This window comes from Gopherus evgoodei, chromosome 3, assembly GCF_007399415.2.
Source record: "Gopherus evgoodei ecotype Sinaloan lineage chromosome 3, rGopEvg1_v1.p, whole genome shotgun sequence".
Classification (NCBI taxonomy): Eukaryota; Metazoa; Chordata; order Testudines; family Testudinidae; genus Gopherus; species Gopherus evgoodei.
In genome coordinates, this window is record NC_044324.1 from 8,049,769 (window position 1) to 8,076,779 (window position 27,011).

General features: G+C 46.0%; 2 protein-coding genes across 2 annotated transcripts in view; one reads left to right on the forward strand and one right to left on the reverse strand.

Moving 5' to 3' along the window:
* Positions 1 to 19,498, forward strand: part of CERS5 (ceramide synthase 5) — a 46,235-nt gene extending 26,737 nt beyond the window's left edge. Inside the window, exons 4-11 of the mRNA XM_030554340.1 lie at positions 2,825 to 2,882; positions 3,394 to 3,444; positions 4,482 to 4,574; positions 10,361 to 10,406; positions 10,802 to 10,983; positions 11,296 to 11,402; positions 13,642 to 13,798; positions 18,218 to 19,498. Of these exons, the coding sequence (XP_030410200.1) occupies positions 2,825 to 2,882; positions 3,394 to 3,444; positions 4,482 to 4,574; positions 10,361 to 10,406; positions 10,802 to 10,983; positions 11,296 to 11,402; positions 13,642 to 13,798; positions 18,218 to 18,370 (847 nt within the window). The 3' untranslated portion in view covers positions 18,371 to 19,498. The remainder of the gene's footprint in view (positions 1 to 2,824; positions 2,883 to 3,393; positions 3,445 to 4,481; positions 4,575 to 10,360; positions 10,407 to 10,801; positions 10,984 to 11,295; positions 11,403 to 13,641; positions 13,799 to 18,217) is intronic.
* A 4,719-nt stretch (positions 19,499 to 24,217) lies between these two features.
* LOC115647951 (cytochrome c oxidase assembly protein COX14) lies at positions 24,218 to 24,943 on the reverse strand. Its single transcript, XM_030554915.1, has 2 exons — positions 24,828 to 24,943; positions 24,218 to 24,627 (listed from the first exon to the last, which is right to left on the reverse strand). The coding sequence occupies exon 2, from the start codon at positions 24,617 to 24,619 to the stop codon at positions 24,440 to 24,442; it is 180 nt and encodes a 59-aa protein (XP_030410775.1). The 5' UTR covers positions 24,620 to 24,627; positions 24,828 to 24,943; the 3' UTR covers positions 24,218 to 24,439.
* Positions 24,944 to 27,011: the final 2,068 nt, after the last annotated feature.

Consider the following 27,011-nt stretch of genomic DNA (forward strand, 5'->3'; position numbering starts at 1 on the left):
GACGTTGTGGACCCAGCTTGATGACCTGGACTTTGCTGACGACCCTGCGCGCCTTTCGCACAGTAAACAGCAGATGCAAGAGAAGACCAACGTAGTGGCAGCCACGTCATCACAGGTTGGCCTCAACATTCACAAGGACAAGACCAAGATCCTTAGGATTAACTCCATCAGCAATGACCCAGTCACACTGAATGGAAGCCCCTGGAAGAAGTGCAGTCCTTCACCTACCTAGGTAGCATCATCGACCAGCAGGGTGGCACAGACGCAGACATCAAAGTAAGGATTGGTAAGGCAAGAGCAGCCTTCTTACAGCTCAAGAACATCTGGAGCTCTAGAGAGCTGTCTTTGGCAATAAAAATTCGACTGTTCAACTCCAATGTGAAATCAGTCCTACTGTATGGAGCTGAAACCTGGAGGACAACCAAAACAACCATCAGGAAGATCCAGACCTTCATTAAAGCTGCCTCAGAAGGATTCTCCAGATCCGCAGGCCAGACACCATCAGTAACATCCACCTCCTGGAGAGGACCTGTCAACTCCCAGCAGAGGAAGAAATCAGAAGGAGAAGGTGGGGTTGGATAGGACATACACTACGTAAGCAGCCAGCTAACATCACCAGACAGGCACTGCGGTGGAACCCCCAAGGCAAGCGGAAAAGAGGCCGTCCAAGAAACACCTGGCGACGCAACCTTCAGGCTGATAGCAAAAAAATGGGCTATACCTGGAACCAGCTAGAGCGAATGGCCCAGGATAGAGGTCTCTGGAGATCTGTGGTTGGCGGCCCATAACCCGATTGGGGTGACGGGCATGAGTGAGTGAGTATATCAATTGATATGTGTGCCATGAAAGACCAGGACAGCTTTACAGGAATATTTATGGTCTCAATGGCCAATGATCCCTTTCTAGGAGAGGCTTGCATAATGGACCATCTCTCATGCAGATGGTAACACTTCACCTTGTGTATTCAACTGAGTAACTCCCTTCAAGACAAGGGTGAGCTTTCTGGACAGTCTGATTTCTTAGACAAGACACTTTCCTGAACTAATTTCATGGCTTAGGCAATGGCACATGTTGACTTGACAGTTTTTGGATTCTTGTTCCATCTCACTCTCACTTCAGTCCATTATGTTGCTCTTTGCTTCTTTCTGTCTAGGTCAGGGGTCGGCAGCCTTCGGCACGCAGCCCATCAGGGTAATCTGCTGGCGGGCCACGAGACATTTTGTTTATGTTGACTGTCTGCAGGCACAGCCCCCCACAGCTCCCAGGGGCCGTGGTTCACCGTTCCCGGCCAATGGGAGCCGCAGGAAGCGGTGGCCAGCACGTCCTTGCAGCCTGCTCCACTTCCTGCACCTCCCATTGCCTGGGAATGGCAAACCGCAGACCCTGGGAGCTATGGGGGCCATGCCTCTGGACAGTCAACGTAAACAAAATGTCTCGCGGCCCGCCAGCGGATTACCCTGACGGGCTGCGTGACAAAGGCTGCTGATATCTGGTCTAGGTACTTACATGACCCCCGCCCCCGTTGCTGTAGTTTCTGAACACCTTTCCCTGCTCCTTCTGTGGTGGTTTCTCTTTCCCAATCACTTCCTTAATATCCTCATGTAATTCTTACCCAACATTCCTCCCCTCTTCCCCCTGCAAGTAAAGCTTTGTATACTTAAAGGCACCAGATATGAACCAATAGGAATGGGAGGAGGATTTCCCCTATATCTGCCTTAATTGGCTTGCAAGTGTAGTTTGAAACATGTTATGTGTTCTAGGGTATCTGCTATATGTCTGCTGTCACATTTCAGGGCAACTGCACCTATTTTTCCCTTTAGTTGTCCAGCAGTGGCACCCACTGTCAGGCTTGTGGCCCCCTAGCCAGTGCCTTTCTTGGGTGGAGATCCTCATCTGTCACCTCTTTGACCAAAATATTTCCAGGCTGAAGAGTTCCCTGCCTTCAGTGTGTGTTTTTTTTTCCAGCCTAAGCAGGCCCACTTAGATTCTTCCTTTAGCGTTGGTACACAGTGAATTGCAGACAGTTATAAGTTACCACGCAGAACTTCCTATGCAAGTCTATTTAATTCTTAGGGTAAAAGCACTACAAAGAAAACATTAAAATCAATAAAAGTACCTACTGGCATGCTAATAAGCTTACCAGAGATCACCCCAACTGGCTCTAACATGGCATCTGGCAGGTGAATCCTTCAGACCCCAAAGGGCTCTCTTTTGTGGTCCTAAGTGCATAACAGCTTTAGCTCAGAACTAGCACTCAGTCTTATGGGGCTTCAGTAGGCCAAGTCCTTCCAACCCTTTCCTAGGATTAGTCAGTCCCCTAGAGAAGTTGCATACAATTCCACAATAACACACACATGATTTCACTTTAAATACAGTGGACCCCAAAGTATTGAACTTAATTCAGTAATGTTAATCTCTAATTCCATAAGGTTTGTCCAGGGTTTTGTCATATATGTTGCACTAGATCACAATGGTTTCTTCAGAGTTCTTGCCTTTGCCAAGTTGTACATCTCAGTATGTACATATGCTTTAACCTTGGTATGTATTTCCAAGACAATCTGTAGAGGTTTTTTTGGAGCTATGCCGTTTGTATGATTCTTATATAAATATTTTTATTTTGATGGACAGATATTCCAAAGGGCAATATTAGTCAATTTGCCATGTGTGGAGAATTACACATTAGTGGGTGAAAACTCCACTCCTGTAACTGCCAAATTCGGCTCCATTTATAACTATTCCAGCTTTTGCTACACAAACATTAACCATACAGTGTTCATTTAATTTCAAACATTTAATTTTTTTCCTTTCTCATTTCCATTCCCAGGTGGAGGTTTACGTTTTATTTAAGTATATTTTCTTATGGACTCAAATTTATCTGGTCGGTGAGTTGAGTTTGTGTTTTCTTTCACTGCTTGCTCTGAGTGACATAATATGGGACTAAAATAGCAAGAGTTCAGTGGCCTTAGATCTTCCTTATGCTTCCTAGTCAGGACCCTTGTGTATTTTAATTTAGAGTCATGTCTTCACAAAACAGGAAAGGCTGTCAGAAATGCTGGAAGACTCTCTTCTCTGATGCCAAAACAGGATGGGCCTGTCCACTCTTAAGCAGACTCTATTTTCTCACTTGCAAGGACATAGACAGTCCAGAGAGATGGATCTTTGCACAGAGCTCTGCAAAGCTCTACATTTCCATTTTGAATTTTTATGTGCACAATGACATGTGGTTGCATGCAAAAAAATGGCTTTCATCTATGTGAAATCCCAGAATAAATGTAGCTTGGACCAAAGAAGCAAGGTGAAGATCTTTTGAAGTAGTATTGTGGTAGGGATGGCCAAAACGAGAGCATATGGGGAGAAAAATGCTAGTAGGATAATCTCTTCTTTTCACTCTAGTCACCATGGTTTTGGGACACGCGACAATGCTGGTACAACTACCCTTTTCAAGTAAGATATATATATATATATATATTTACTAATTCATGGAGGATAGGTCCCATCAATGGCTATTAGCCAGGATGGGCAGGGATGGTGTCTCTAGCTTGTGTGTGCCAGAAGCTGGAAATGGGCGATGGGGATGGATCACTTGGTGATTCCCTGTTCTGTTCATTCCCTCTGGGGCCCATGGCATTGGCCGCTATCAGAAGACAGGTCACTGGGCTAGATGGACTTTTGGTCTGACCTAGTTTGGCCGTTTTTATGTTCCTATGTGTGATGCTCCTGTTTTCTGAAGTGTCTCAGTTTTGAGAACTGAACCCTTTGCATGGCTCCAATGCTGTTCCATGTGAATAGTGTCACATGAAATTTGTGAGATCTAAATGCCTCTAACTGCCGTAGAGCAGATGCAGCACAGGCTGCAACAAGGTAACCTTCTAGTTCATGAGTTACTGCTCTGCTCAGGAAATTTCACCTCTGAGTGTGGGGGCGGAGTTCTCCCCTGGTCCATGCAGTTCTTGGCCTTTGAGCTAAGACTGCTCACAAGGGGGTAGTCGTGATGTGGTATTTTTCATGGTGTAGACACTGGTTCATTAAACCAGACTGATCACAAGCTCATATATTTTAAAACAAAATTCCCTATCTGGTACTTAGATTATTAAAAGTAGAGCAATTTTACAAATGTAATTATATCAGTCACCATTAATTGCAGTTTTCTTTTTGCCCTTCATTCAGCTCAGATAATTGTAGACAGCCTTGTTCTTCTACTCCAACAGGAGGCCACAGCTCTTAGGTTGCAAACAGTGAAAGGGAATTTTATTCCTTTAAAAATAAATCTAAACCATAGACTTCTGTTGATTCAACCCATTTTTTTACAAAACATAAATTTGGGACCTTTAACTTACCCCCCTCTACCTCCACTCCTCCAGAAAGCTGGGGCCACAAGAGAGGTGGGTTGATTGTTAGGGGTGGGGGGGGGAAGTCTTTTAATGCAAAATTTGGAGTACTTTGCCTTTTAATCAAGTGTTCTGTTTTGTGTTTTTTTCCAGCCCCTAACATCCAGTCTTTACTATTATTATATCATGGAGCTGGCCTTCTATTGGTCTCTCATGTTTTCTCAGTTTACAGACATTAAACGAAAGGTAAGAGAAGCCAGAATTTCACTAAATACATGAACAGACAGAGCTAACTGACTAATTATGTCTCTCTGGCTAGTAAAAACTGCTTAAATATAGGTATAACTGCATTTTCCTGGCACTCGTCTCTTTTCACATTCCACTTCCTTTTGTAGACCGTACACAGACAGGCCTTTGGGGATTATCCTGATAAGCAACCTGGCAGCCCATCCCTATCACTCTGCAGAGGGAAGATGGGGGAATCTATCTATATATCCTAATAGAACAGTTGATTCAATCTTTGTATAAAATATATTTTAATTAGGAGACTTACAGGAAAATGTAGAAATAAAATGCTCTAAACATAGGTGGCGAGACTAGAATAAAGTTTTTTAGTTTTGACAAAATAAAGGACTAATACTTTCTGTATTATTCTACAGGGAGCATGGCTTCCCTCTGTGATTGAGCTAACCTACTTCTCACATGCTCTACAAAATTTTATAACCCTAACCCTAAGTGATTTAGGAGCATAAGCCCCGTTTTCAAAAATTACTTGAGTGCGCAGGAGCCTAAGTCCCACTGAAAGTAACTTAAGCCCTTCAGAAAACGTCACCCTGCACCTCTTCTTTCAGGCATGGCAAGTGATTTTGGAAATTCCTTGAGTCTCAGTTCATATGGGGAAGAGTCTCCTTGCTGTTCCTACGGAACGTTGTGTGTCTTCCAAAACACCAATGATCTTTCATTCAAATGCATTTCAAATAGACTTCTCTTTCCTAAGCTCCAATGTCTATACCTCTTAGGCCTGGTCTACACTACGCGTTTAAACCCATTTTAGCAGCGTTAAACCGATTTAACGGCGCACCCGTCCACACTACGAGGCCCTTTATAAGAATATCATGCAGGACCATATCAAATGCCTTACTAAAGTCTAGGTATACCACATCCACCGCTTCTCCTTTATCCACAAGACTTGTTATCCTTTCAAAGAAAACTATCAGATTGGTTTGACATGATTTGTTCTTTACAAATCCATGCTGGCTATTCCCTATCACCTTACCACCTTCCAAGTGAGGAGGCTAGATGCAGCTAGGAAATAAAGATGTAAATAGCATTTTTTAAAAAGTAACCATTTAAACTATTAAAATTCTATTAGTTAAATGTTTAACCGTTAAGATGTTCACAACGTAGGTAGGGAACTGTGGGTGTGAGGGTGCTGCAGCACCCCTGTGTTTTATGCGGAGCTCCACTGCCGCCAGTGCCTAGAATACCGGCTGCTGCTCTGGGCAGCCGGGACCCTGGGCACACAGGGCTGGCAGGGGAGTTTAATCATTAACTGAATACATTATCCATAAGACTGATGCTTATCGGTTAACATTTTATATCCCTACTAGGGCAAAAACCTTGTTAAACCTGCCACAAGGGCCCCTCCCAAAGTAAAATGTGTTTCTTTCCATCAGAGTTCAGTGATAAAATTAATCTGTGGTTTGGACTCTCCATGACTTCATTCACACTGGGGATAGGACCCTTGCTAAAAGACTTTTCATTAAACTCTGATGGGGCTCTTAGCTCATTAGGAGCCACTGATGGACTTTGACAGCTCCTTGGAAGTGGGCTGCCTGTATGAGTAAAATTATGTAAGAAATGTGCCCAAGTTTCTAGAAGTTGGGCACATTTCTAGAAACTTGGGCACAAGTTTCTAGAACTATATCAGCCCTCCTTCCTGCTGGCTTTTTCCAAAGGCCATGATACTCGACCCCTTATTGTGAAGGAGGAAATGTCAGATGCTGCAGTCTCATTTTAGCCTGATTGCTGGCACCTACATTGGGCACCTCATCCAGCGTCCGTCTGTTTGAAAAAAGCTCAGCTGGTGGACCCTTGCTTCAATGGTAGACTGTGAAATTGCAAACTATTCCAGTAAAAATCTGCCCATAGAAAACAGTGCCAGACAAGACAGAACGCTTTCACCTTCCTGACATTCCTTAGGTCAGGGTCAATGAGTCAGTAAACCCCCGGCCCCCCTCCCCTTTTTTTTTTAATAACTACTTGGGTCACTATTCCCAAAGAAGCTAAATCAACGATCTAAACAGGTCTTCTCCCGCAGTCAGATATTTAAAGCCCGGGTAACTGGATCTACTTGCCTTTTGTTTCTGTGGGGCTCTGAACTGTCAGTTCTTTTGGTTGGCGATACTTGCTATTAACTGCCCCTCAAGTGGCTGTCATTCCCTCTGTGCAGCTAGCTCTTGTTGACTAGGTTGGGAAGTTGCTTGGCTACTCTTCCCTGCACCCTCATGAAGAAGTCTGGTTCTAGGTTAGCATGCAGACTTTTCCTTTCTTGATTCTGATGCTCAGTAGCTGAGTTGCATAGCTGAGGATTTCAAGTAGTGCTGTCCGTGCTGGTAATATTCAGAACTTGCTTCATGTCCTGGACAAGTGAGGAGCTTGTTGAGGCATCTGATCTCTAAATAATCATTTAATTGGCATGCAATGAGGGAAGCCACGTGTCCCAGGCCATTCAGTATTCAGAATGTGTACTTGCCCCATACTGGCATCTTGTCACCAAATGACTGTCTCCTCGTCATCAGGAAAGGGAAGACAGTTCCTTTCCAAGGGCTGTGCTGGGACTGGTCCATGCTTAGTGCGGGTTCAACTGTGATTAAATTGGTTGGTGACTCCCACACTGTAGGGTTAGCAAACAGTAAGGGAAGAAAGAAGTAACAAATGAACCTGGAGCTTAGAGTTATGCAGCTTCAGGCAACAGTGTGAGTTCAGTCTTGATGTTAAGTTTGGTGGCTAGGGAAAGGGGGAAGAATGAAGGATGTGAATGAACAGCCCCACTGTTGTTCAGCTGTACTGAAGTAGGGAAGAGAAGAGTACAGCATGGGACTAGTGTCCCTGTGTACCATGCTTACCTGGCAGTGCTGGTGCCCACCTTCACTCTCGCAGTGGGACAAATGGGCTGTGCCCCAGAGGAAGAAAAGCTGACAGCCAGGTAATGTTAAACAGTGCAAGAAGAATCTTGAGCTCCTGGAGCACATTCCCAGTGTATTGTGATGCTGCACAGGTCATTGCAGTGAGTGTCTTCTAGTCTCCAGCATGTCCCTGGGTGTTACTTGAATTCAACTGAAGAACTCAGGGAGACCCCCTCAGAATTACTTTAATTCCTCAGCCCTTCCCACTTTCACTCTGTTTGGTCATAGGGCAATAGGAAATTCAGGGCTTGTCTACATCACAAAGTTGCAGCGCTGGTGAGGGGGTTACAGCGCTGCAACTTAGGAGGTGTACACATCTGCAGGGCATCACCAGCGCTGCAACTCCCTGTTTGTAGCGCTGGCCGTACTCCCGTTTTGTCTCGGGTGTAGAGGATCCAGCGCTGGTGATCCAGCGCTGGTAATCAAGTGTAGACACTTACCAGCGCTTTTCTTGACCTCCGTGGAATAAGCAGGTATCCCAGCATACCTGAGGAAGCCTCTCTGGTAATCAAGCAGGTATCCTTCCCCGCGGTTTGCTCCGGTGTTCTCCGAATCCCCCCCCCAAGCGGGTCTCCTTCCCAGCGGTTTGCAGGGGGGTTCGGGGAACGCGAGAGCAAACTGCGGGGAAGCAGGTCTCCTTCCCCGGTTTGCTCTCGTGTTCCCCGAACCCCCCTGCAAGTAGGTCTCCTTCCCCGCACCCCCGAGCAAGCAGGTCTCCTTCCCCGCCGTTTGCAGGGGGGTTCGGGGAACGCGAGAGCAAACCGCGGGGAAGGAGATCTGCTTGCTCGGGGGTTCGGGGAACGCGAGAGCAAACCGCGGGGAAGGAGACCTGCTTGCTCGGGGGTTCGGGGAACACTGGAGCAAAACCGGGGAAGGAGACCTGCTTTCCCGCGGTTTGCTCTCCTGTTCCCCGAACCCCCCTTGAAGCCGCCCAACAGCGCTGCAGTGTGGCCACATCTAACACCACTTGCAGCGCTGGTTGCTGTAAGTGTGGCCACTCTGCAGCGCTGGCCCTATACAGCTGTACTAATACAGCTGTAACAACCAGCGCTACAAAATTGTAGATGTAGACATACCCTCAGGCAGGGAGACGAGTCTGAAAAAAATCATGTCTCAACTTTAAACTTTCTTGACACTTTTTTAAAAATCCTTAAAATTATGGATGTAAATGGGGGTACTATAAATGTTTAGAATGGAGCCACAAAAGGTTCCACAGGGACTGTTTAGAGAAATAAATGAGAAGATATTTACTTGAAGGAACCAAGCCTCTTTGGGTTACTTGTTTAAACAGTGAAGTTTGATTGAGCAGCAATCATGTTTAACTAAACCTGGTCTCGATCCATTAGAGGGGCTTATACAGAAGAGCCTTGCTAAGGTTTGATTTGGGCAATCCCGGGTTTCATTGTTAAGTGAGATTAAATATTGTGTGGAGGTTTAAAACCCAGGACAGAGAGATCTATTCCTAGTTCTGCAATTGACTTATTTGTGTCTCATTGGGCGAGGTATTTTACCTCTGAATTTCATTTTCCTCATCTCTGACACTGTTGTGGGTGGTGTGAAGCTATGCTCAATGTTTGTAAAATGCTTTGAGAGCTTTGGATAATAAAAAGTCTCATGGGCTACTATATTTACATTGACTGACTATCACTATCCATAAAATAGGGACGATACCAAATGCAGTATGTATATGTCAAATCTCCATATTGTAAATTCCGAGTGAGTCCTCATGGGTACCTTAATGCCAAAGCAGGTCAGTTGGATATAGGATGACTATATGTCCCGATTTTACAGGGACAGTCCTGATTTTGGGTCCTTTCTTATATAGGCTTCTATTACCCCCCCACCCCATCCCGACTTTTCTCACTTGCTGTCTGGTCACCCTGGTTGGATAAAAGTTGGTGCATTTCCAGGAGCTGTGACATTCACCTGCAGTTGAGCAGCAATCCAAAAGATGTGGGAATTATTTCTACCTTTAGAAATCAATGACAAGATTTCCAGTCTTATCTTTACAACTGAATGCCTTGCTGAACAGGATGAGCAAGGGGCAGAGACTGTAGCAATGATTTAAAAAAACGATCCATGTGAATAGCAGAGCGATGGCTGGTCATGATCACTAAAATCTAATTCCACTCTGCTGAGTTTTAGGCATTGGCTTAGTGTTTGTCCTTGGAAAACAAACTCACAGTTGAGAGGAACCAGCGGTTTATCACTCTTGCTCTATAACGTGATCTATAAAGTAGGAAATTGTCCCAATTCTTGTATTGACTTTGTCGTCCCCCCTCCCCCTCCCAAAAAAATTAGTCTGTAGTTTCTGGATTTGTTCTGTCCTGAAATGCAAAGTCAAGCATGCTACAGTAGATCTTGCAGCTGCAGAAATGGAGAGAGAAGCAATTGGGGCACTGTTTTTTATTCATTTAATAAGAATTTAGCACTACAAAATTGGATTAATTTACCGCTTGAAATGCCTTTACAAAGATGCAAATACAGGATGTAGATATTGAGGGGGCTATGTCAGAAAATCGGGCCCATTTTTGTGCTGTAGAATTTTAATGGACTGAGTTGCTGTTACTGTATTGCCGGGCATGCCCTGGTGTATGGATCATGCATGGCCTCTGCTCACCTTACTTCTGGTGGACTTTTCCCAGTTGATAGCAGTAATATCAGGTCTATTTCTTATTACTCATGTCAGCGATTTCTAGAGTAGCTCTTAGGGGTACATCTACACGGCAGTCAGAAACCTGCAGCAGCAAGTCTACAGACTACAGCAGTAAAAACAGCCTTGTAGGTGTTTTGTCTTGGGCTGAAGCTTGGCCTCTGAAGTCCACCCCCCTCCTTGGATTTCAGGGCTCAAGCCTGAACACAGCTATTTATAGTGCCACACCTCAAGTCTGTAGGCCCAGGCTCTGTTACTCACTGCTGCTTGCCGTATAGACATATGCTAGCAAGGCAGTCATCCCAAAGCAGGGAGAGTCAAAGTGCAGGCCAGATGTTGGCCTCTAGAATTTTACAGTGAGGCCTGCAGATGTACTTATCTTTGCTTCGGAGCTGCAGCCCAAGGAGACTACTGTAGGCCCCAGCATGCAGTGTTTCATCTTGATTGAAGCAAAACTGTTATCACTATGCAGCATGCTGGGGCCTGTAGTCTCTGTTGTCTGCACCTCCCAGTAAAGATGATTGTGGCTGAAATCTGCTCTGCTTTTTGCAAACAAGGAGCTTGAGAGTCTGACCTAAAGTTACCATATGGCCCTTTTTTTTTTTGGTCAGTCCTGGTGCCCCCGTTCTAAGCCTCTGTGATCATTTGGCTGCCAAAGATCCCTCACATTCATCTTCCCCTTTCAGGATTCCTGATCATGTTTGTCCATCACTTGGCTACAATTGGACTCATTACGTTTTCCTATATGAATAACATGGTGCGGGTTGGAACTCTGGTGCTATGTCTACATGATGCCTCAGACTTCCTCTTAGAGGTAAGTTGCCTGCTGCTTCTGTCTGAGCTTTGCATCCCTAATGACAAAGGAGCACACTCCTTGAGGCAAGGGATAAAACCTAGCCTCTCACCCCTCACCTTCTCCCACACAGTCCAGGCTGGATGTCCCATAAACACACACTGCTGATTCCATTCTGTGGCTTTTCCCCCATGACATCTCCAAGTTGATAATAGTCCCTTAAATGTTCCAAACTCCTTGGTGACTTAATGGCTTGAGTGCTCCAGAACTGTTTTCCGTGTGATCAAATGATTGTGTCGGGTCAATGCTGTTTTAACACTGTTTTTCTCTCAGGCTGCAAAGCTGGCCAATTATGCTAAGTACCAGCGCCTGTGTGATGCCACCTTCATGCTCTTTGGTGTTGTGTTCATAGTCACTCGACTGGGTATTTACCCTTTCTGGTAAGTACCTGGATCTTTCTGAATAGGGTCAACTATTTTTTCCTTCGCTCCTCTAAAGGCAGCCTTTGTATTGGGGATCCTCTCACTCATTACAGCCAGCCCCTCAGGGCAGCATGAAGGTACAGCCCTTCCCAAGAGTTGCTCAGGAGCAGAGCTTTATTTGTGAGTGGTTTCTTCATGTTTTGCCATCTACTTGTAGGGCACCTCTAGAGTGAGCAGAGAGTCCAAAAAGTGCAGCTGAATGCCACCCCCAACTGCAGGGTGAGAACAATGCTGATCAATTGCAGCCTACTCTCCCAGCCAGTAATTATAAAAATCAGGCTTGTCTACACAGGGAACTAAGATGAATAAAATAAAGGTCTGAAGTTAAAGCACCCCTAAACCCTTTGTGGATTTGGAGGGTTAAGCTTCAGTAAACGCCACTTTACTTCTAATTGAGAGCATTCACCGAGCAATTTAGTGTGCATTAACTTCACACCGTTAGTAAATTCGTCCAAACTTTCCCGAGTGTCCCTGTGTAAACGAACCCATGGAACCAAAGGTGCTTTGTGTCTTGTGATTTTTAAGATCTTGTAAAAGTTGAGATGCCAGTGAGGCACATCCTTCTTGAGGCAAGGTTCTGTTCGTGACCCTCTGCTTTATGGTCATCTGAGGTACCTAGCTGGTCTCGGAAGACTGTCTGCCCCGACTCCATATTCTAGCTGCATAGAGCTTGAAATAGGTATCGGGGTATTTTTGGATTTAGAAATCTTAGCTAAGATGTTTGTAATTAATCATTCCTGAATGAGATTCCCTTTCCCTCAGACTTGGTGGGATTTTTTTTTGCTGATGATTGTATTTGTCCATGTCTTGGTTTCCTTGGGAAGGTGTCTTGTAAGGTCTGCTACGCCTTGAGTTTGTCATCGTCCTACATCCTTATTTTGTAAACAGCAGAGGCCTACTTTCCCTCTCTTAGGGATATATTTCTGGGGTAGGATAAGCGTCTATTTAGTTTTAGTTTTGTCCCTGTGGCAGAGGCACCAAGGGCCCGTGGATAAGCATCCCTATTTATTTTTGTATAGTTCCAAACAAATATAAAGGGGTCTAGATAGGGAAAATGTCGGTCACCTCTGCCTGCCACAAATTATGCTCCCTTCAGAGGGGCGGGAGTTAATGCTTTACGCTGACGAATGAGGCAATCCTCTCTGTGCTCTTCACCCCATTGTCTGACATGATCCAATGTGCTCTCTGGCATCACCCTGACACTCAGTGTGTCTTATAAATCTTTAATGTGGTTTCCACTGGCTGTAATGTAATTCCTCAGCTTCATATGGAGAACTTGTGAGTGGCTGGTTGCATCTGAAGGTGCTATGCTGTTCCACTCAGTACAGGTTCCCTTCCCTGATCAGTGATGTAATGACATGAAAACTGCATGCTGACTCCACCACAAGCTGGTTCCTAGGTAACCATTATTTGTTAACTGCAACTAAGGCTCTGGATTCCCTCCCTGAAAAGTTAATTTCTCACTTTTTCAATAAATGCTGAAAGCAAAGTGATCTTTGCAGAGATTTTTTTAAATCTCCCCTAGTGACTACTTTATAAACAGTCATCAGACTGCTCTATTAAATTCCTAAAGTACTGCCAATAAATCCCAGTGAAGAGAACAATGCCATAGCCATCTTCAAGGAGGCACCTGGCTTTGACCCACTAGTTGGTTTTCAATTCCTTTGACTTGAGAGAAGGGACAGAGGAAAAGGCTAGGAGCAAGGGAACAGCAGCTTCACTGTCAAAAATTCTTCAAAGCCCCCTAGTGGCAAAATTCCTTCCTGACCTTTACAGGTGGTCAAGATCAGTTATGCATGTGAATAAGGCTCATCTCTCCACTCAAAGCCATGTATACATCCCAGACAGCATTGGTGATCCAAGCAATTGCCATCTCTTCCTCTGATGCCATTGTGGATGCTAATCATACCCTGGAGAAAGAGGATGGGAAGTGGATTTTTATACTTAACCTAAATTCTGAGTCTCCACATCTTCTATTGCTGCATAATTCAAGCGATTTTAACCCAAGTCCAGTTTTAGGCCTTTCTCTACTGGGCAAGGGACAGATTAGGGGCTTCACACTGAAAAGAGGAAAGCAATAGAAGTTTAAATGAGACAGAAACCTATTGTTTATCTGCCCAGTCCGCTCAGTTCAGAGTTGGAAACTGGGAATTCTAGTCAAGCAGCCAATCTAACAAGCTCCTTGGTTTTCTTTCAGGATCTTGAATACGACCTTGTTTGAGAGCTGGGAGCTAATTGGCCCTTATCCTTCATGGTGGTTGTTCAATGGATTGTTGGTAACCCTGCAGGTTCTGCACATCATCTGGTCCTGTCTCATCATTCGCATTGCCTACAAGGCCCTGATGCGAGGAAAGGTAAGGGTGCCTGTGGCTGGGCTGGCTCCTCTCTCACATAAGTGCTGAAGGGATCAGGGCATCTGTTTGAAAATCAGAGGGAGCCTTCTGCATTGTTCGATGAGGCAGTGCTGGCTTCAAAGTAAAGGGCAGCAGGTGTGCTGCTTCTGTAAGTGACTCACTTCATCTAGGGATGTCCTGGTCAGTTAGGCTTGGCAAGCTGTAGCACCAACGTGGCCCAAGTATATACATAGGGAAGCACACACTTCTTGATGGTCTGGCCATACAAGTGAATAGTGCTGTCTGGCCTGATCAGATGCTTCAATGACATCATGCAGTTCAGTTTAGTTTGTGCATTGCTCTGCTTGTTCTGGTAACTTGATCCAGGCTTTTGCATTCCCTCTTGTGGCAGCTTGAAGACCAGTCACTCTGGAGTAAGAGGCGGGGAAAGTTGTGCTCCCTGGTTTAATCTAGAGCTGCCTAGGAGCCTCTAACTATCTTGGGGAAATTGTCCATGTTACAAAATCCAACCTTACTGACATCTAGGATGACATGAACTCAATATCTGGAGCTCACTACAGTAATAACCCAGGACTAGAGCTGCCTGTGCATATCTCAACAGTGCAACAAGGTAATCCAGGTGAGGTTGGCAAGGGAGCTTACTAGAAACGTAGTGGGACCTGCTGACAGTGGGCTAGTGGGACTCTGTTTATAGTGTTTAGTTTCAGTGTGCAGAACATTCTGGTTAGAATGAATTCCTGATGGAGAAGGGGTATGGAAGAGGGAAAGATGCTGCAGGCCCAGTTGCCTCAGTGAGGAGGTATGTATAAGTGTAGTTCGGTTAGCGTTTGTCCTACACTGTGCTCTCCCACTTGGAGCTCGTGCCTGTCGCGCCACTTCACTCTAAGATAAGCATTTCTTGGCCTGTCTGCTGCCCCAGCCAACTCATAGAATAAAAATATAAGGGCTTGGAGCTTGGCTCTTGGAGCTGCTGTCCTGTCACCAGTACATGAAAGCCTAGATGAGCTGTTAGTGGTGTGGACTCTGATTCTAGTGCTGCTTTTTTGAGTTATACTGGAGTTCCCAGGACTCTTGCCAGGCCTGCTTATGGAGGGGCAACTCTGCTTCATCAAAGACATGATTCTTTGGAACAGAGTGCTGCGAAGTCCTTCCATATGCCTTGAAAGACATGATGGGGAGGCAGCCTAAACTATCTCCTTCTGGCTCTGATGGACATCCAGGGAACAGAAGGAAAATTTCAAGCTGTGGCTTTTAGGTAAGTGCTCTGTGAAGGGGGATGCTTGTACCAGACACAATCCGTGGGCTTCTAGCACAGTTTATTTTCCCCTGCTGCTGAGGATTTCCAGGCAGCAGGGTAGGTGGAAGAGACAAATCCACAGGCATTTGACTAGTAATAGGCCCTGAGTAGCTTGCTGTCAAGTTCTTCCCCATTAATTCAATGGTTTTAAGGCCAGTGGCTGAAGGCTGGAGTACTTTGATTATCTTAGATTCTGCTCCCCATTTTTACGTATTTGTGTCATGGCTGGAAGCAGCTTCCTTCAGAGCCAGGCAGTGCTGTCTGATCCTCCACCAGAAGGGGTAGCTAGACAGTAACACAGTGTTTGTGCCATCCTAGCTGTTTGGGAACTAAACCTGAATCCTACTTGTGTCTGCATTTTCACTGCCTCTAGACTATTGGGCTGGTCTATTTGTAGGGAACTTGTTTAGCCTAAAGGAATATTTGAAGCAGAGTTCTCTGGCAATGTGTGTTGGGGGGAGGGCCTGCTAAGGGATGGGAAGGAGCATGTTGCAAGGTGTGTGTGGTCTACTATCATTTGTTACTGTCTTCCATGGCTGCTGCTGCTAGTTTCCCACTACTGTATTTGTCTGTGTAGCTATCCCCACACCTGGAGGTCTATATCTCTCTCCTCTCCTTACTTTTCTCTCCTGACCAGGTGACCTAGCCAGGAAAGGACTAGACCCTGCCTCTGTATTCTCCACTCTTTTTTCTCACTCCTTTTCTCTGTGCCAGATTGGAGCTGGACAGTTTCATCCCTTGCATGTAAGTGTAATCTGTGCTTTTGCTTGTAGAGTGGACCACATGTGTGTGTCTTTCTCTCTGAGCTTTAAGACAAATACAAAACTGCGAGTCTCAAAAGCTGTTTGGCTTCAGATGGGCTGCATTCTGCAGCTTCCTTTAACCTGCCTGCCTCACTTTGAGTTGCTCCAGGTTAACAAGGTGTGGTTACAGATCACAGGAAGCTAAGGTGCCGGTTTGTCTAGCAGTGAGAACAAGGAACTGAGAGCCTGTTCCCAACTCTGCCATAGCCTGGCTGTGTGACTGTCATTGGCCAGGGTATAAAAAGGTGACACCTGTTTCAGTGTTTGTAACACTCTGAGGAGGTCTGTGGATGGAGGGGGCTGTAGCAACACACAGAATTATATTTAGCTCTCACTTAAGAAAAATCAGATGGTGGGAAAAATCCTTTTTTCAAATGACTGTGGGACTAAAGCAGAATAGTATCTAGGGGTTTCTGCTTCCTCTCCCTGGTCAGTTGAACTCCTAAAATGGGGTTTGGTAGGGGAAGATAGGGAACCTCCAGCTGCAGAGGGATTCTGCACCTCCTAGATTAAGCTTGCACATGCAGCTGACCTGTTGAAACCCAGCCTGAAAATCATTAACTGGTACTGCCTTTCTGCCAAATTTTTCCATTTGTCAGGAAACTTGCTCTGAGTTCTGTTTTGAGTCTGTATGCCCAACTCAGAGTAGGCAGGGCTGATCCTGAACTTTGCTGGAATGTTGGTCACTGAGAAACTGCTTGCCCACTGCATACCTGGGGGGTGTTAGTTCCAGAATTAGGGGTACAGGGAGCTTGCCTTGGGCTGTGCAAGGGTAGGGCAGTGCTATGGCAATGGGGAAATAAGGAGACAGCTCACCTCTTTCAGCACCAGTGGCTTTCTAGCTGTGGTATTTAGCCAGTTACTGGGTTAGTTGTGTCTGATTAAATTTGAGGTGGTGAACTTTTCGCATTGTTGTTTGCAGTGTTGTAGCTGTGTTGGTACCAGGATGTATGAGACAAGGTGGATGAAGTAATCCCTTATTGGACCAACTACTGTTGGTGAAAGAGAGAGCGCTTGAGCTCCACAGAGCTGCTCATCAGGTCTGGTCATCTCTGTGGAGCCTGAAAGCGTGTTTCTTTCACCAACAGAAGTTAGTCCAATAAAAGATATTTCATCACACACCTTGTCTTTCACATTGTCATGTATCATTTGGTATTATGCTAATAATACACTGCCCCCTTGTGGTAAACTTTAAAGAATGATTACCATGAAATTGCATGGTTGACTTCTCCAGTCTTCAGACTTTGTTCTGAAATTGTACATCAGACACTCTCCCTGGCCAACACCCTGTAAAGCACGGAAAGAGATTTTGGAGGATTCTAAGCTTCACATGCAAACTAGAGAGATCCTATGATCATAAGACCTAAAAGTGGCCATCTGTAGAGATGTAAATTATAGAGCCTCTCTGGTTATAGATGCTTTCTGCTTTCCTAGTGTCATTTGCAGGACTATGAATTAACCTTTCCCTTACAGACCACCATTCAAATGTACTGTGGCTCACAAATTAAGAGGTTGATGTGTACACCCATTCCTGAGAACAGGGGTTCCCAAAATGTGGTAAAGATACCACTGGTGGAATATGTGCTTGACATTTCATCAGTGTACTTCACAATAACTTTACAAAGATGATACATGAATCAATAGTTTGGGAACTGATGCCCTAGATAACTAACCCACCATGTAGTTCTCTGTAAAACAGAGGCTCTAAAGAGGGAGACATCTTATGCAAATTGTGATGTGCTAAATGGAGCCAGTTCCTTTTTGAACTAAAACATCAGTACGCTTTAGAGGAAACCTTAAAAACAAACACAAACTCATCTCTTTTAGCAACTAAAACCGATGCTGCTTCCCACCTCCTGCTGATTACCAAAAGGTGTCTGAGCCAAGCTGGTAACTCATAACAGTGTTAGAAATATTTAATTTGCCATTTGGAAAGGCCCCTTTATAATCTGTGCTATAACTTAGCTACTTGAAGAAGGATCAAGCAGCGAGATATTGCTATGGGCTCCTTCCATGGATCTGGAAACAATAATACTGAATTAGAAGTGCAAAAGTTAGCTTGGCCAAGGCTGTACAACAAATCAAGAGTGCTGGAAAATAACATCTCCTGACTTGATCCCCTGTTCTGAATTCTGTACCTCGCTCCCTATATGTGGTTGGAAGGTCCTGCTTGTGAGGTTCAACTTTAAATAATTCCGGAATCTAATACAGGGGGGCAACTCTGCACTGGTTGATCAGATAGACAAGAAACCTCTAATGGCTGTTTCCTGTGAATTTGTAATCTTTCCTCCATTCCTACCTTTGATTTTAAACTTTCAGGTATCAAAAGATGATCGCAGTGATGTAGAGAGCAGCTCTGAAGAGGAGGACATGACTTCAAATAGTACAAAAGGAATCTTCAGCACTTCAAGCAATGGTGCCAATCGGATTAATGGTCATGTGGCTAGTGCCCAATGGGCAGAAGAGGAGTAAGGCCAGAGGAGGTCTCCAGCAAACACAGACTTGTCTCTAAATATCTAGATGTGTTGCACTCCACATTTCTAGGTGATCTTTAATCAAGATACCCCTACCCTCAAAAAACATCCATCAAATTGGAGATGGGCACAATCCAGACCAGTCTAAAGTTTCACACCACAGAAGGGACTGAGCCAATTACTAGTGCAAAAACAAAGATGCAAATTTCACTTTTTAAAGAAAATATGCCATTTTGTATTTGTCTCCTAGTCCCATCTCTCATATTATTTGCAGAAGTATTGTGTGTATGTGAGACAAACTGGTTTTTACTAAGATCAACTCAAGCTTGATGGGATGGACGTTGACTGTGGACTGGTTACGGTACCATTCCAAAAATGTTTCTTGACCCAGTGCAAGTTCAGTATGTTTTCTGATGCACTCCAGGATCCATTTAGATTGTGTGGTCTAGTATCACTCAGATACGTCATGCTGTAAGCTGCCCAGGCTGTAGCACAGACGTTTTTTTTTAAATCATTTCTAAATTATCAGTCTGCTGTGACCATGTTACAGCCATGCATTGAATCAGATTGTGATGGACAAAGCATGTTTTAACTTGCCATTTGGATGCTATGTGCTAAAGAAATGATAGTTTATAATCTGTGCTGTTAGGATGGACCAAGTGGTATTTGCTGCCTATTGTGGTTCTGAATGCCATCCAAAGTCTTTAAAATGTTGCACTCCTGACCCTAATGTAGAAAAACTATCACAGCACATGCATATCTGCAACTCATGTGAACTTAGTCTTTTACAGGAGTTATGGGATGTGGTTGGTTATATTTATAAGACAGGACATAGCCAAAGATGAAGCAATGCTGGTGGGTTATATTAACTTTCCACACAGGCAGAGGTTGCGCCCCTACCTGTGTGTTTTTTAGACAGAAGTGAGCACTGCTGCAGCTGCCTTTCCGCCTACTGACTTTTGGAAATCAGGACAGCAGAGGCTTTCACTTCTTTCTTTACTCAATGGTACTTCAGGGGCATGGAAGACACTGTGTGTCATAATCATGTGCAGGACTCAGAAAATTTCTTGAGTCATTTTATACAATTGTTTTACTCTTATCTCTGATTAAAAAAAGCTTCAGAAAGCTTGTTTGACTTGCATTTTTACTGCATTTCTTAAGAAGGCAGCTGCCCCTGCTTTGTAACCTTCTCATCTTGACATATTGAGCAAGTTTAGCATATAAATAACTCTATACACTGCAGAAAGTTGTAGTATAGCTCTTCTGTCGAGTTGCTTCTAAACTAGTGAACCCCCTAATACCCTAGGGAGCATGGTACTGGAAGGAACTGCTGAATCAAATGAGTTTTAATCAAGTGTCATGCTCTTCACACACACTTGGAAAATTATTCACTGTGTACAAAGCTTGACAAATTACCTTCATGAATATTTTCATTAGCCCTAGCTCCAATAACTTCTATTCAATGTCCCAAATTGCCCCAAAGTTAGTGTACCTTCCTGAACTCCCTTCTTGTGCTGAACTTTCACTATGCATTCTACTCAAGTATATCTATGGCAAGAGAACCCTGTGTGTACTGGATATCAAACTTACATTTATCAATGTAGAGTTCAAATTTGAGTGTTTTAAAGCAGACACCTAACACCTATTTATTTTCTTGGAATAGACTTCGTTTTAGTTCATCCATTCACAGCAGGTAGTAATCCAGTTTTAATTTTCTTAATACAAGTTTTATCTTAAATCCCTGTATCCTTACACTTGTCTAAAGTCTCCATCATCTTAGCTTACTTTGGTTAAGTGGAACAACTGTTTTCTTTATGGAAGATAGTATCTGCTGCATGTCTAGTATTGCCAAATGCTTTCAAGTAGCCTTGCCAAATCTACTTCCAACATACTTCAATTACGATTTAGGGAAACTCTGAAGTTAACTGGCAGCTGCTGCTTCACCTGTTTTATAGCACTGTTACTAGAGTAACAGTGCTATAAAACAGCCAAAGTCTTGGTGTTCAGACCAGAACTCTACAGCAAACTGTCCACAATTCTTTTTTTCCAAATAAAGGAAGCTTCTTGTAGAATTTGCCACTTTTAGTCTCAAGTCTGTCCCCAGAACTATCTAAATTTTTTTAATACAGAGATATACCTATCTCAGAAGTGGAAGGGACCCTGAAAGGTCATTGAGTCCAGCCCCCTGCCTTCACTACCAGGACCAAGTAGATTTTTTTTTGCCCAGATCCCTAAGTGCCCCCCGCAAGGATTGAGCTCACAACCCTGGGTTTAGCAGACCAGTGCTCAAACAACTTGAGCTATCCTTCCTTATTGAAATGAAACTCTACAAATTAAGCTTGTGGAAGTGAGTGTCTGGCAATAGAGAGGAGGTCCCACAACTGTCAAATTCGTGCATTTCTGGACAGTTTGACTGGAAGACTTTACTGTGGATATCAAACCAGTGGTTACAAAATCTAATCTGCTTGGGAGCAGGACTCAGTCCAAAGCTGTCCCAGAAATTTGCTCTCAGTTGAGCTACACTAGGAAATTAGGTCAGTATACTATCACTCAGCAGTCTGAAATCACACATCCCTGAGCAATGCAGTTAAACTGTCTACAACCAGAAGTTTAGGTTGATGGGAGAATTCTACTAGGCTGCATCTACATTACAGCTGGATCCACACTCTGACATTGATCCACATCAGTTAATTTAATGGGTCTAGTGAAGACCCACCAAATCTACAGCAGATTCCTCTGTATTATGCCAGATGAGAAGAGTAAGATAGATCAACAGGAGAGTTTCTCCTGTAGACTCCTCACTGTATAGACCACAATGGTAACCGACCTACCTAGACATCTGTTGGGAAAACAACACAGCAGTGCACAGATTTTCCAACACGTTGTCGTCTTAAATTGTCTCCATCCATTCTATTTCAGAAGGTGGAGAAAGCTACTGGAGGGAAGGCTTTACTATATTTCATTTTGATAAATAGCAGGAACTGGTTGAGAATTGAAAGTGGAAGACAACGTGGGTGAAAATGATCATGATCTAAGAAATGAACGGTCGGGGAGGAGACAGCACACACTAAACACAATGGATTTCAAGAAGGGAGACCTTAAACAAACTTGGGGAGTTGGTTAGGTAAAAATCCCATGAAAAGCAAGTTTAAGGGGGAAAAAATTGAAGACAGTTGGCAGTTTTTTAAAGAGACATTATTAAGGTACAAGAGCAAACCATCCCACTGCATAGGAAAGAGAGGAAGTAGGGCAGGAGCCCATCCTGGCTTAACCAGGAGATCTTCAATGATCTAAAACTCAAAGTCTGACCAAGTTTCCACTTTTTGTAGAATTACAAAGCATGAACATAAACAAATGAGTATGTAGGGACTGCTAAGGCAGAAAAGCCAAGGCAGAAAATGAGATCAAACTATCTAGGGACTTAAAAGGAAACAGGAAAACATTCTACAAATATATAAGAAGCAAGAGGAAGACTAGGGACAGAGTAGACCCCTTACTCAACGAGGAGGGAAAGACAATAATAGAAAATGTAGAAATGGTGGAAGGCTTAATTATTTCTGTTTGTTTTCACGAAGAAGGTTGGTGGCGATTGGATGGCTAACAGTGAATGCCAGTGAAAATGAGGTAGGATCAGAGTCTAAAACAGGGAAAGAACAAGTTAGATGTCTTCAGATCACCAGGGTCTGATGAAATGCATCCTAGAATACTCAAGGAACTGACTGAGGAGATATCTGAGCCATTAGAAATTCTTTGAAAAGTCATGGAAGACAGGAGATATTCCAGAAGACTGGAAAAGGGCAAATATAGTGCCCATCTATAAAAAGAGAAACAAGTACAACCCTGGGAATTACAGAGAAGTCAGCTTAATTTCTGTACCCAGAAAGATAATGAAGCAAATAATTAAGCAATTTGCAAACACCTATAAGATGATAAATAACAGTCAGCATGGATTTGTCAAGAACAAATAGTGTCAAACCACTCCAATAGCTTTCTTTGACAGGGTAACAAGCCTTGTGGATGGGGGGGAAGCAGTAGATGTGGTGTATCTTGACTTTACTAAGGCTTTTGTATACAGTCTTGCATGACCACCTCATAAACAAATTAGGAAATACAACCTAGATGGACGCTACTAGTAAGGTAGGCGCATACTGTTGGAAAATCATTCCAGAGAGTAATCATCAGTGGTTCACAGTCATGCTGGAAGGGCATAATGAGTAGGGTTCCCACCAGGGATTGGTTCTGTGTTGGTTCTGTTTCATATCTTCCATCAATGATTTAGATAATGGCATAGACAGTACACTTATAAAGTTTGCAGACACTACCAGCTAGGAGGGGTTGCAAGTGCTTTGGAGAATAGGCATCAAAATGATCTGGACAAACTGGAGAAATGGTCTGAATAGGATGAAATTCAATAAGGACAAATGCAAAGTACTCCACTTAGGAAGGAACAATATTTTGCACACATACAAAAGTGGAAATGATTGCCTAGGAAGGAGTACTGTGGAAAGGGCTCTGGGGGTCATAATGGACCATAAGCTAAATATGAGTTAACAGTGTAACGCTGTTGCAAAAAAGAAAAAATGCAGTCATCATCCTGGGATGTATTAACAGGAATGTTGTAAGCAAGACACAAGTAGTAAATCTTCTGCACTGATTAGGCCTTAACTGGAGTATTGTGTCTAGTACTGGGTGCCACATTTCAGGAAAGCTGTGAACAAATTGGAGACAGTCCAGAAAAGAGCAACAAAAATGATTAAAGATCTAGAAAACATGATCTAGGAGGGAAGATTGAAAAAAAAAATTGGGTTTAGTCTGGAGAAGAGAAGACAGAGGGGACATAACAGTTTAAGTACATAAAAGGTTGTTACAAGGAAGAGGGAGAAAAATTATTGTTGTTAACCTCTGAGGATACGCCAAGAAGCACTGGGCTTAAATTGCAGCAAGGTTGGGTTAGGCTGGACATTAGGAAAAACTTCCTGTCAGAGTGGTTAAGCACTGGAATAAAAGGAGGTTATGGAATCTCCATCATTGGGGGGTTTTAAGAGCAGGTTGGACAAACAGTTGGCAGGCATGGTCTAGATCAGTGGTCCCCAACCTTTTTTGTCTGGTGGGTGCCAGACGACGAGCCATGGAAGACAGTGATGGCAGATGAGCATCCACTGAAATTCTGCCAAACGGCAATGCCAATAGGCATTGCCTCTGAAATGCCGCCAACAGGCAGCATCATCCAGAGGCGTTGCCGATTTTCAGCAGTATTTCGGCAGCGACACCTCTGGATGACACAGCTTGTTGGCCGCATTTCAGCAGATGCTCATCCACTGGCCAGTACGTAGGTGCACTTAAGACACCCTGGCAGACGTCAGGGTGGGGACCCCTGGTCTAGATAATACTTAGTCCTGCCTTGAATGCAGGGGACTGGACTAGATGACCTCTTGAGGTCCCTTCCATTTCTCTGATTCTATGCTGACTCCTGCTATGTTATTTACATAGCTTGCGTAGCGTAGGTCACTTTACCGCAGTAGTGTAGACATAGCCCTATTGACCTAGCTACTGGCTCTCAGGTACGTGGATTACCTTCGCTGCCTGGAGAACTCCTCCAATCAGTGTAGGTAAAGTCTCCATTGATGCATTACAGGGGGGCAGCTACAGTGTTGTAAGTGTAGACAAGCCCTCATCTCCCTCAACCTGCAGCTATTCAGTTTGCTGGCCTGGGAGAGGAGAACTAAGAAGGGATCAAGGCAGACATCCCCCCCATGAAGGGTTTTGAGTAAACCTGTGTACTGATGTTGATTTAAACGACTGACTTCTTCACTCAGGTGGTTCTAGTCACATACTGACGAGGAGAAATAAGTAAGAGATTTAATTTTCACATGATGATAACAGATGCTTACACAGAGTTACTTTGTAACCTCTCGCTAGTGCAGAGAGCCAAGGCCCCTCAGTGTGCGGGAGGAAACCCCCCAATGCTCTAAGCTTGCCCGCAGCGGTGGTGCAGACGGGGTGCACTTGCTACCTGATTACTGCAGCAGCAGGGCTCGGAGCCGGCCGGCCGGCCGGCGAGCAGGGCTCAGTCCTCCACGACGCCCGTGCTGGGCGGGCTCTGCTGGAGCTGCCGCAGGGCTCTCTGGCGCTGGAAGTAACGGTAAGCTCTGGCGCTGCAGAGGTAGCCCCCGTAGAGTGTCAGCAGCATCATGGAGCCGGAGAAGGCCTTGTACCCAGCGTCCGCGAGCTGCCTGGCGGAGACCATCCTCGGCCCTGGAACACACAAGGCGGGTCTCGGTCACGGGCCCGCGGGGCCCACAGCCCCCGGCGCGCAGGGAGCCCGTGACGGCCCCGGCCCCGGCCCCGCAGCAGCCCGGGCTGCCAACGGCCGCGGGCCCCCGAGGGGCGGACACTGACCGCGGCTTCCCCCGCCACGAGCGGCAGGGCGGGGCCAGCCCCCGCGCGCCCCTCACCTGCTGCCGGGGGCGCCTCAGAGACGTGGGGGTCGGTTGCTGTTCCGGGTCGGACTCCTCGCGCTCACCCCGTGACCTTTCCCAAGAGGAGGCGCCCTTCCGGTCACGTGTTCCGAGCCTGGCGGCGGAAGTCAGATGCCATAGCGCTGCATGCTGGGGGCTGTAGTCTCTGCGTGTCTGCCCCCCTCACGCTGGGCGGGGGGCGGAGCAGACGGGGCGGCACGAGCGGCAGCCAATGACGGTTGGGGGGCCCCGCCCCCGTGCGTGTCTCTGCGCGGGTCATTGGCCGAGCCTGCACCAGGGCGCCTGGCACGTCCCCCAGGTCCGGCGCCTGCAGCCCGCGCCCCCCCCCCCCCGCTATTTATAGCCCCCGCGCTGACCCCGCCGCCCCCTCGCTCGGGCTATTTGATCCGGCTGGAGCCCCGCGCCAGCCGGGGGGGGGGAGGAATCGCCTCCAAACTGCCCCCCCCGCACCAGGCTCCGCTGCTGCTCTAGGCGCGACTCGCAGCGGGAGCTGCCGCGTTCCTGGGGGCGGGGCGGGAACTCGCAGCCCGCGGTGCCCTGGGCTCCCCCCCCCCCCCGCGGAACCCGGCCGGTGCACGTGAGCTTGTCTCTCTGCTCCAGGGGCCCCGGTTGGGCTTTCAGCTACGCTGCCCCAGCTCCCCGTTGGGAGTCAGGGCCTTTATCCCGCCAGCCCTGCTCTGCAACACCTCCACGTGCTCTCTCCGCTCACCTCCCACCAGGACCTACTCCCCGCGCCCACGGGTCTCTCCCGTCCAGTCGTGTCCCGCGCTTTCCCTGGGTCTGCAACCCTCCCCTACTCACCTGCCACTCTCATTAGACGTGAGAGGACAAGGGACTTACATTCCCCTCGGGAAAGTTTGCACAGCAGCAGGTCTGATGCTGGAGAAGTTGAGGAGGCTGCAGCCTGCTCAGCACCAAACTGGTGTCCCTATCACAATAACAGTGACAGCACGTGTGGCACCCACCGTTGCCATGCTGCCCAGGAAGCTGACTGAGGCCTCCAACGGGTCAGCGGCAAGGAAATATGCTCACTGCTCCTAGCATGCTAGTGCTGGCTTCACAAAAGTTTGCTCCAACCTGAAAGTCCCTCACAGCCACAGATAACTGAAGTGCTTAGGCTGCTTCCTTGCTTGCTTCATTTCTGGGTCCTGCTGGCGAGTAAAGGTCTCCCCCTGCACCTGGGATCAGAACAGAGGCACTGGAGTCTGCACTTGGAGCTGCACTGACACCCAGAGTGCCCTTTGATGTCTGCTGTGTCTGCAGAACATAACTCCAAATGGCAAAGGGGAGACTTTTTATAGCCAGCGGCTGGGCAGGGTGGGGGAGCTTTTCCTCAAGAGCAGTGAGGCTCTCGGAGACAAGCTCTGCCCATCCTTGCCCCAGGGGACCTGGGCTCTGTCACGCCTGCAGTGAAGTCTGATGGTAGGACCAAGCTAGCCACATCTCAGGCACTGGTAAAGCTGCTCAGTGCTTGCACATCAAGTTCAGCCCTCCTAAAAAGAAACCCTCCACCACTAGATGTGACAAGGTGACCTGGGGAACACAGGAAACACCTACCTGTGAAAGATGCTGCTGCAGCCACATCCTTACACACACCCTGCCAGCCTGGCATCAGGCACTGGAGTAGCTGAACCACTGTGATCTGGGGCATGCAAGGGCAGGGTGTAAGGAGACATCATTGTGCAGGGGAACTGGAGTGCAGCTTATGGGGTGGGGTGAGAAGCATTTCAGAGACCGTTCCCCCTTGCAATGGGCCTAGGCTGGAGTAATTCAGAGGTTGCTCTGGGGGAGAAGCTAGGACTTAGCTGTGGCAGGGTGGGAGAGGCCCCCTGCATATTAATACAGGAGGCCTCTGACAGAAGCACCTCATGCAAAAAGATCTGGGCTTCTTGGATCTCTCAGATCTCCAAGGCAATAAGAGCAGACAGCCACCCTCAGCACCAGGAGTGGTGTCAGGGTGTGGGAGTAAGGTTCTGTCTCTTCTCAGTAGCCCCAGCAGGATAGGGGCGGGGGCACATGAGGTGACTGAAGCTGGCAGCCTTCTATACAGTCAGTTCAATCTAAAGGTCAGAGGGTATCTGGAGATAATGAGCATCTAATAAAAGCACAACAGTGACTAGTACCAGCAGACTAAGTTCCTCTGGCTGAAGCTTGGTGGGA

Bases quoted from the DNA above. Each gene is read 5' to 3' on its own strand.
- LOC115647951 (XM_030554915.1), bottom strand. From the start codon at position 24,619: ATGGTCTCCGCCAGGCAGCTCGCGGACGCTGGGTACAAGGCCTTCTCC.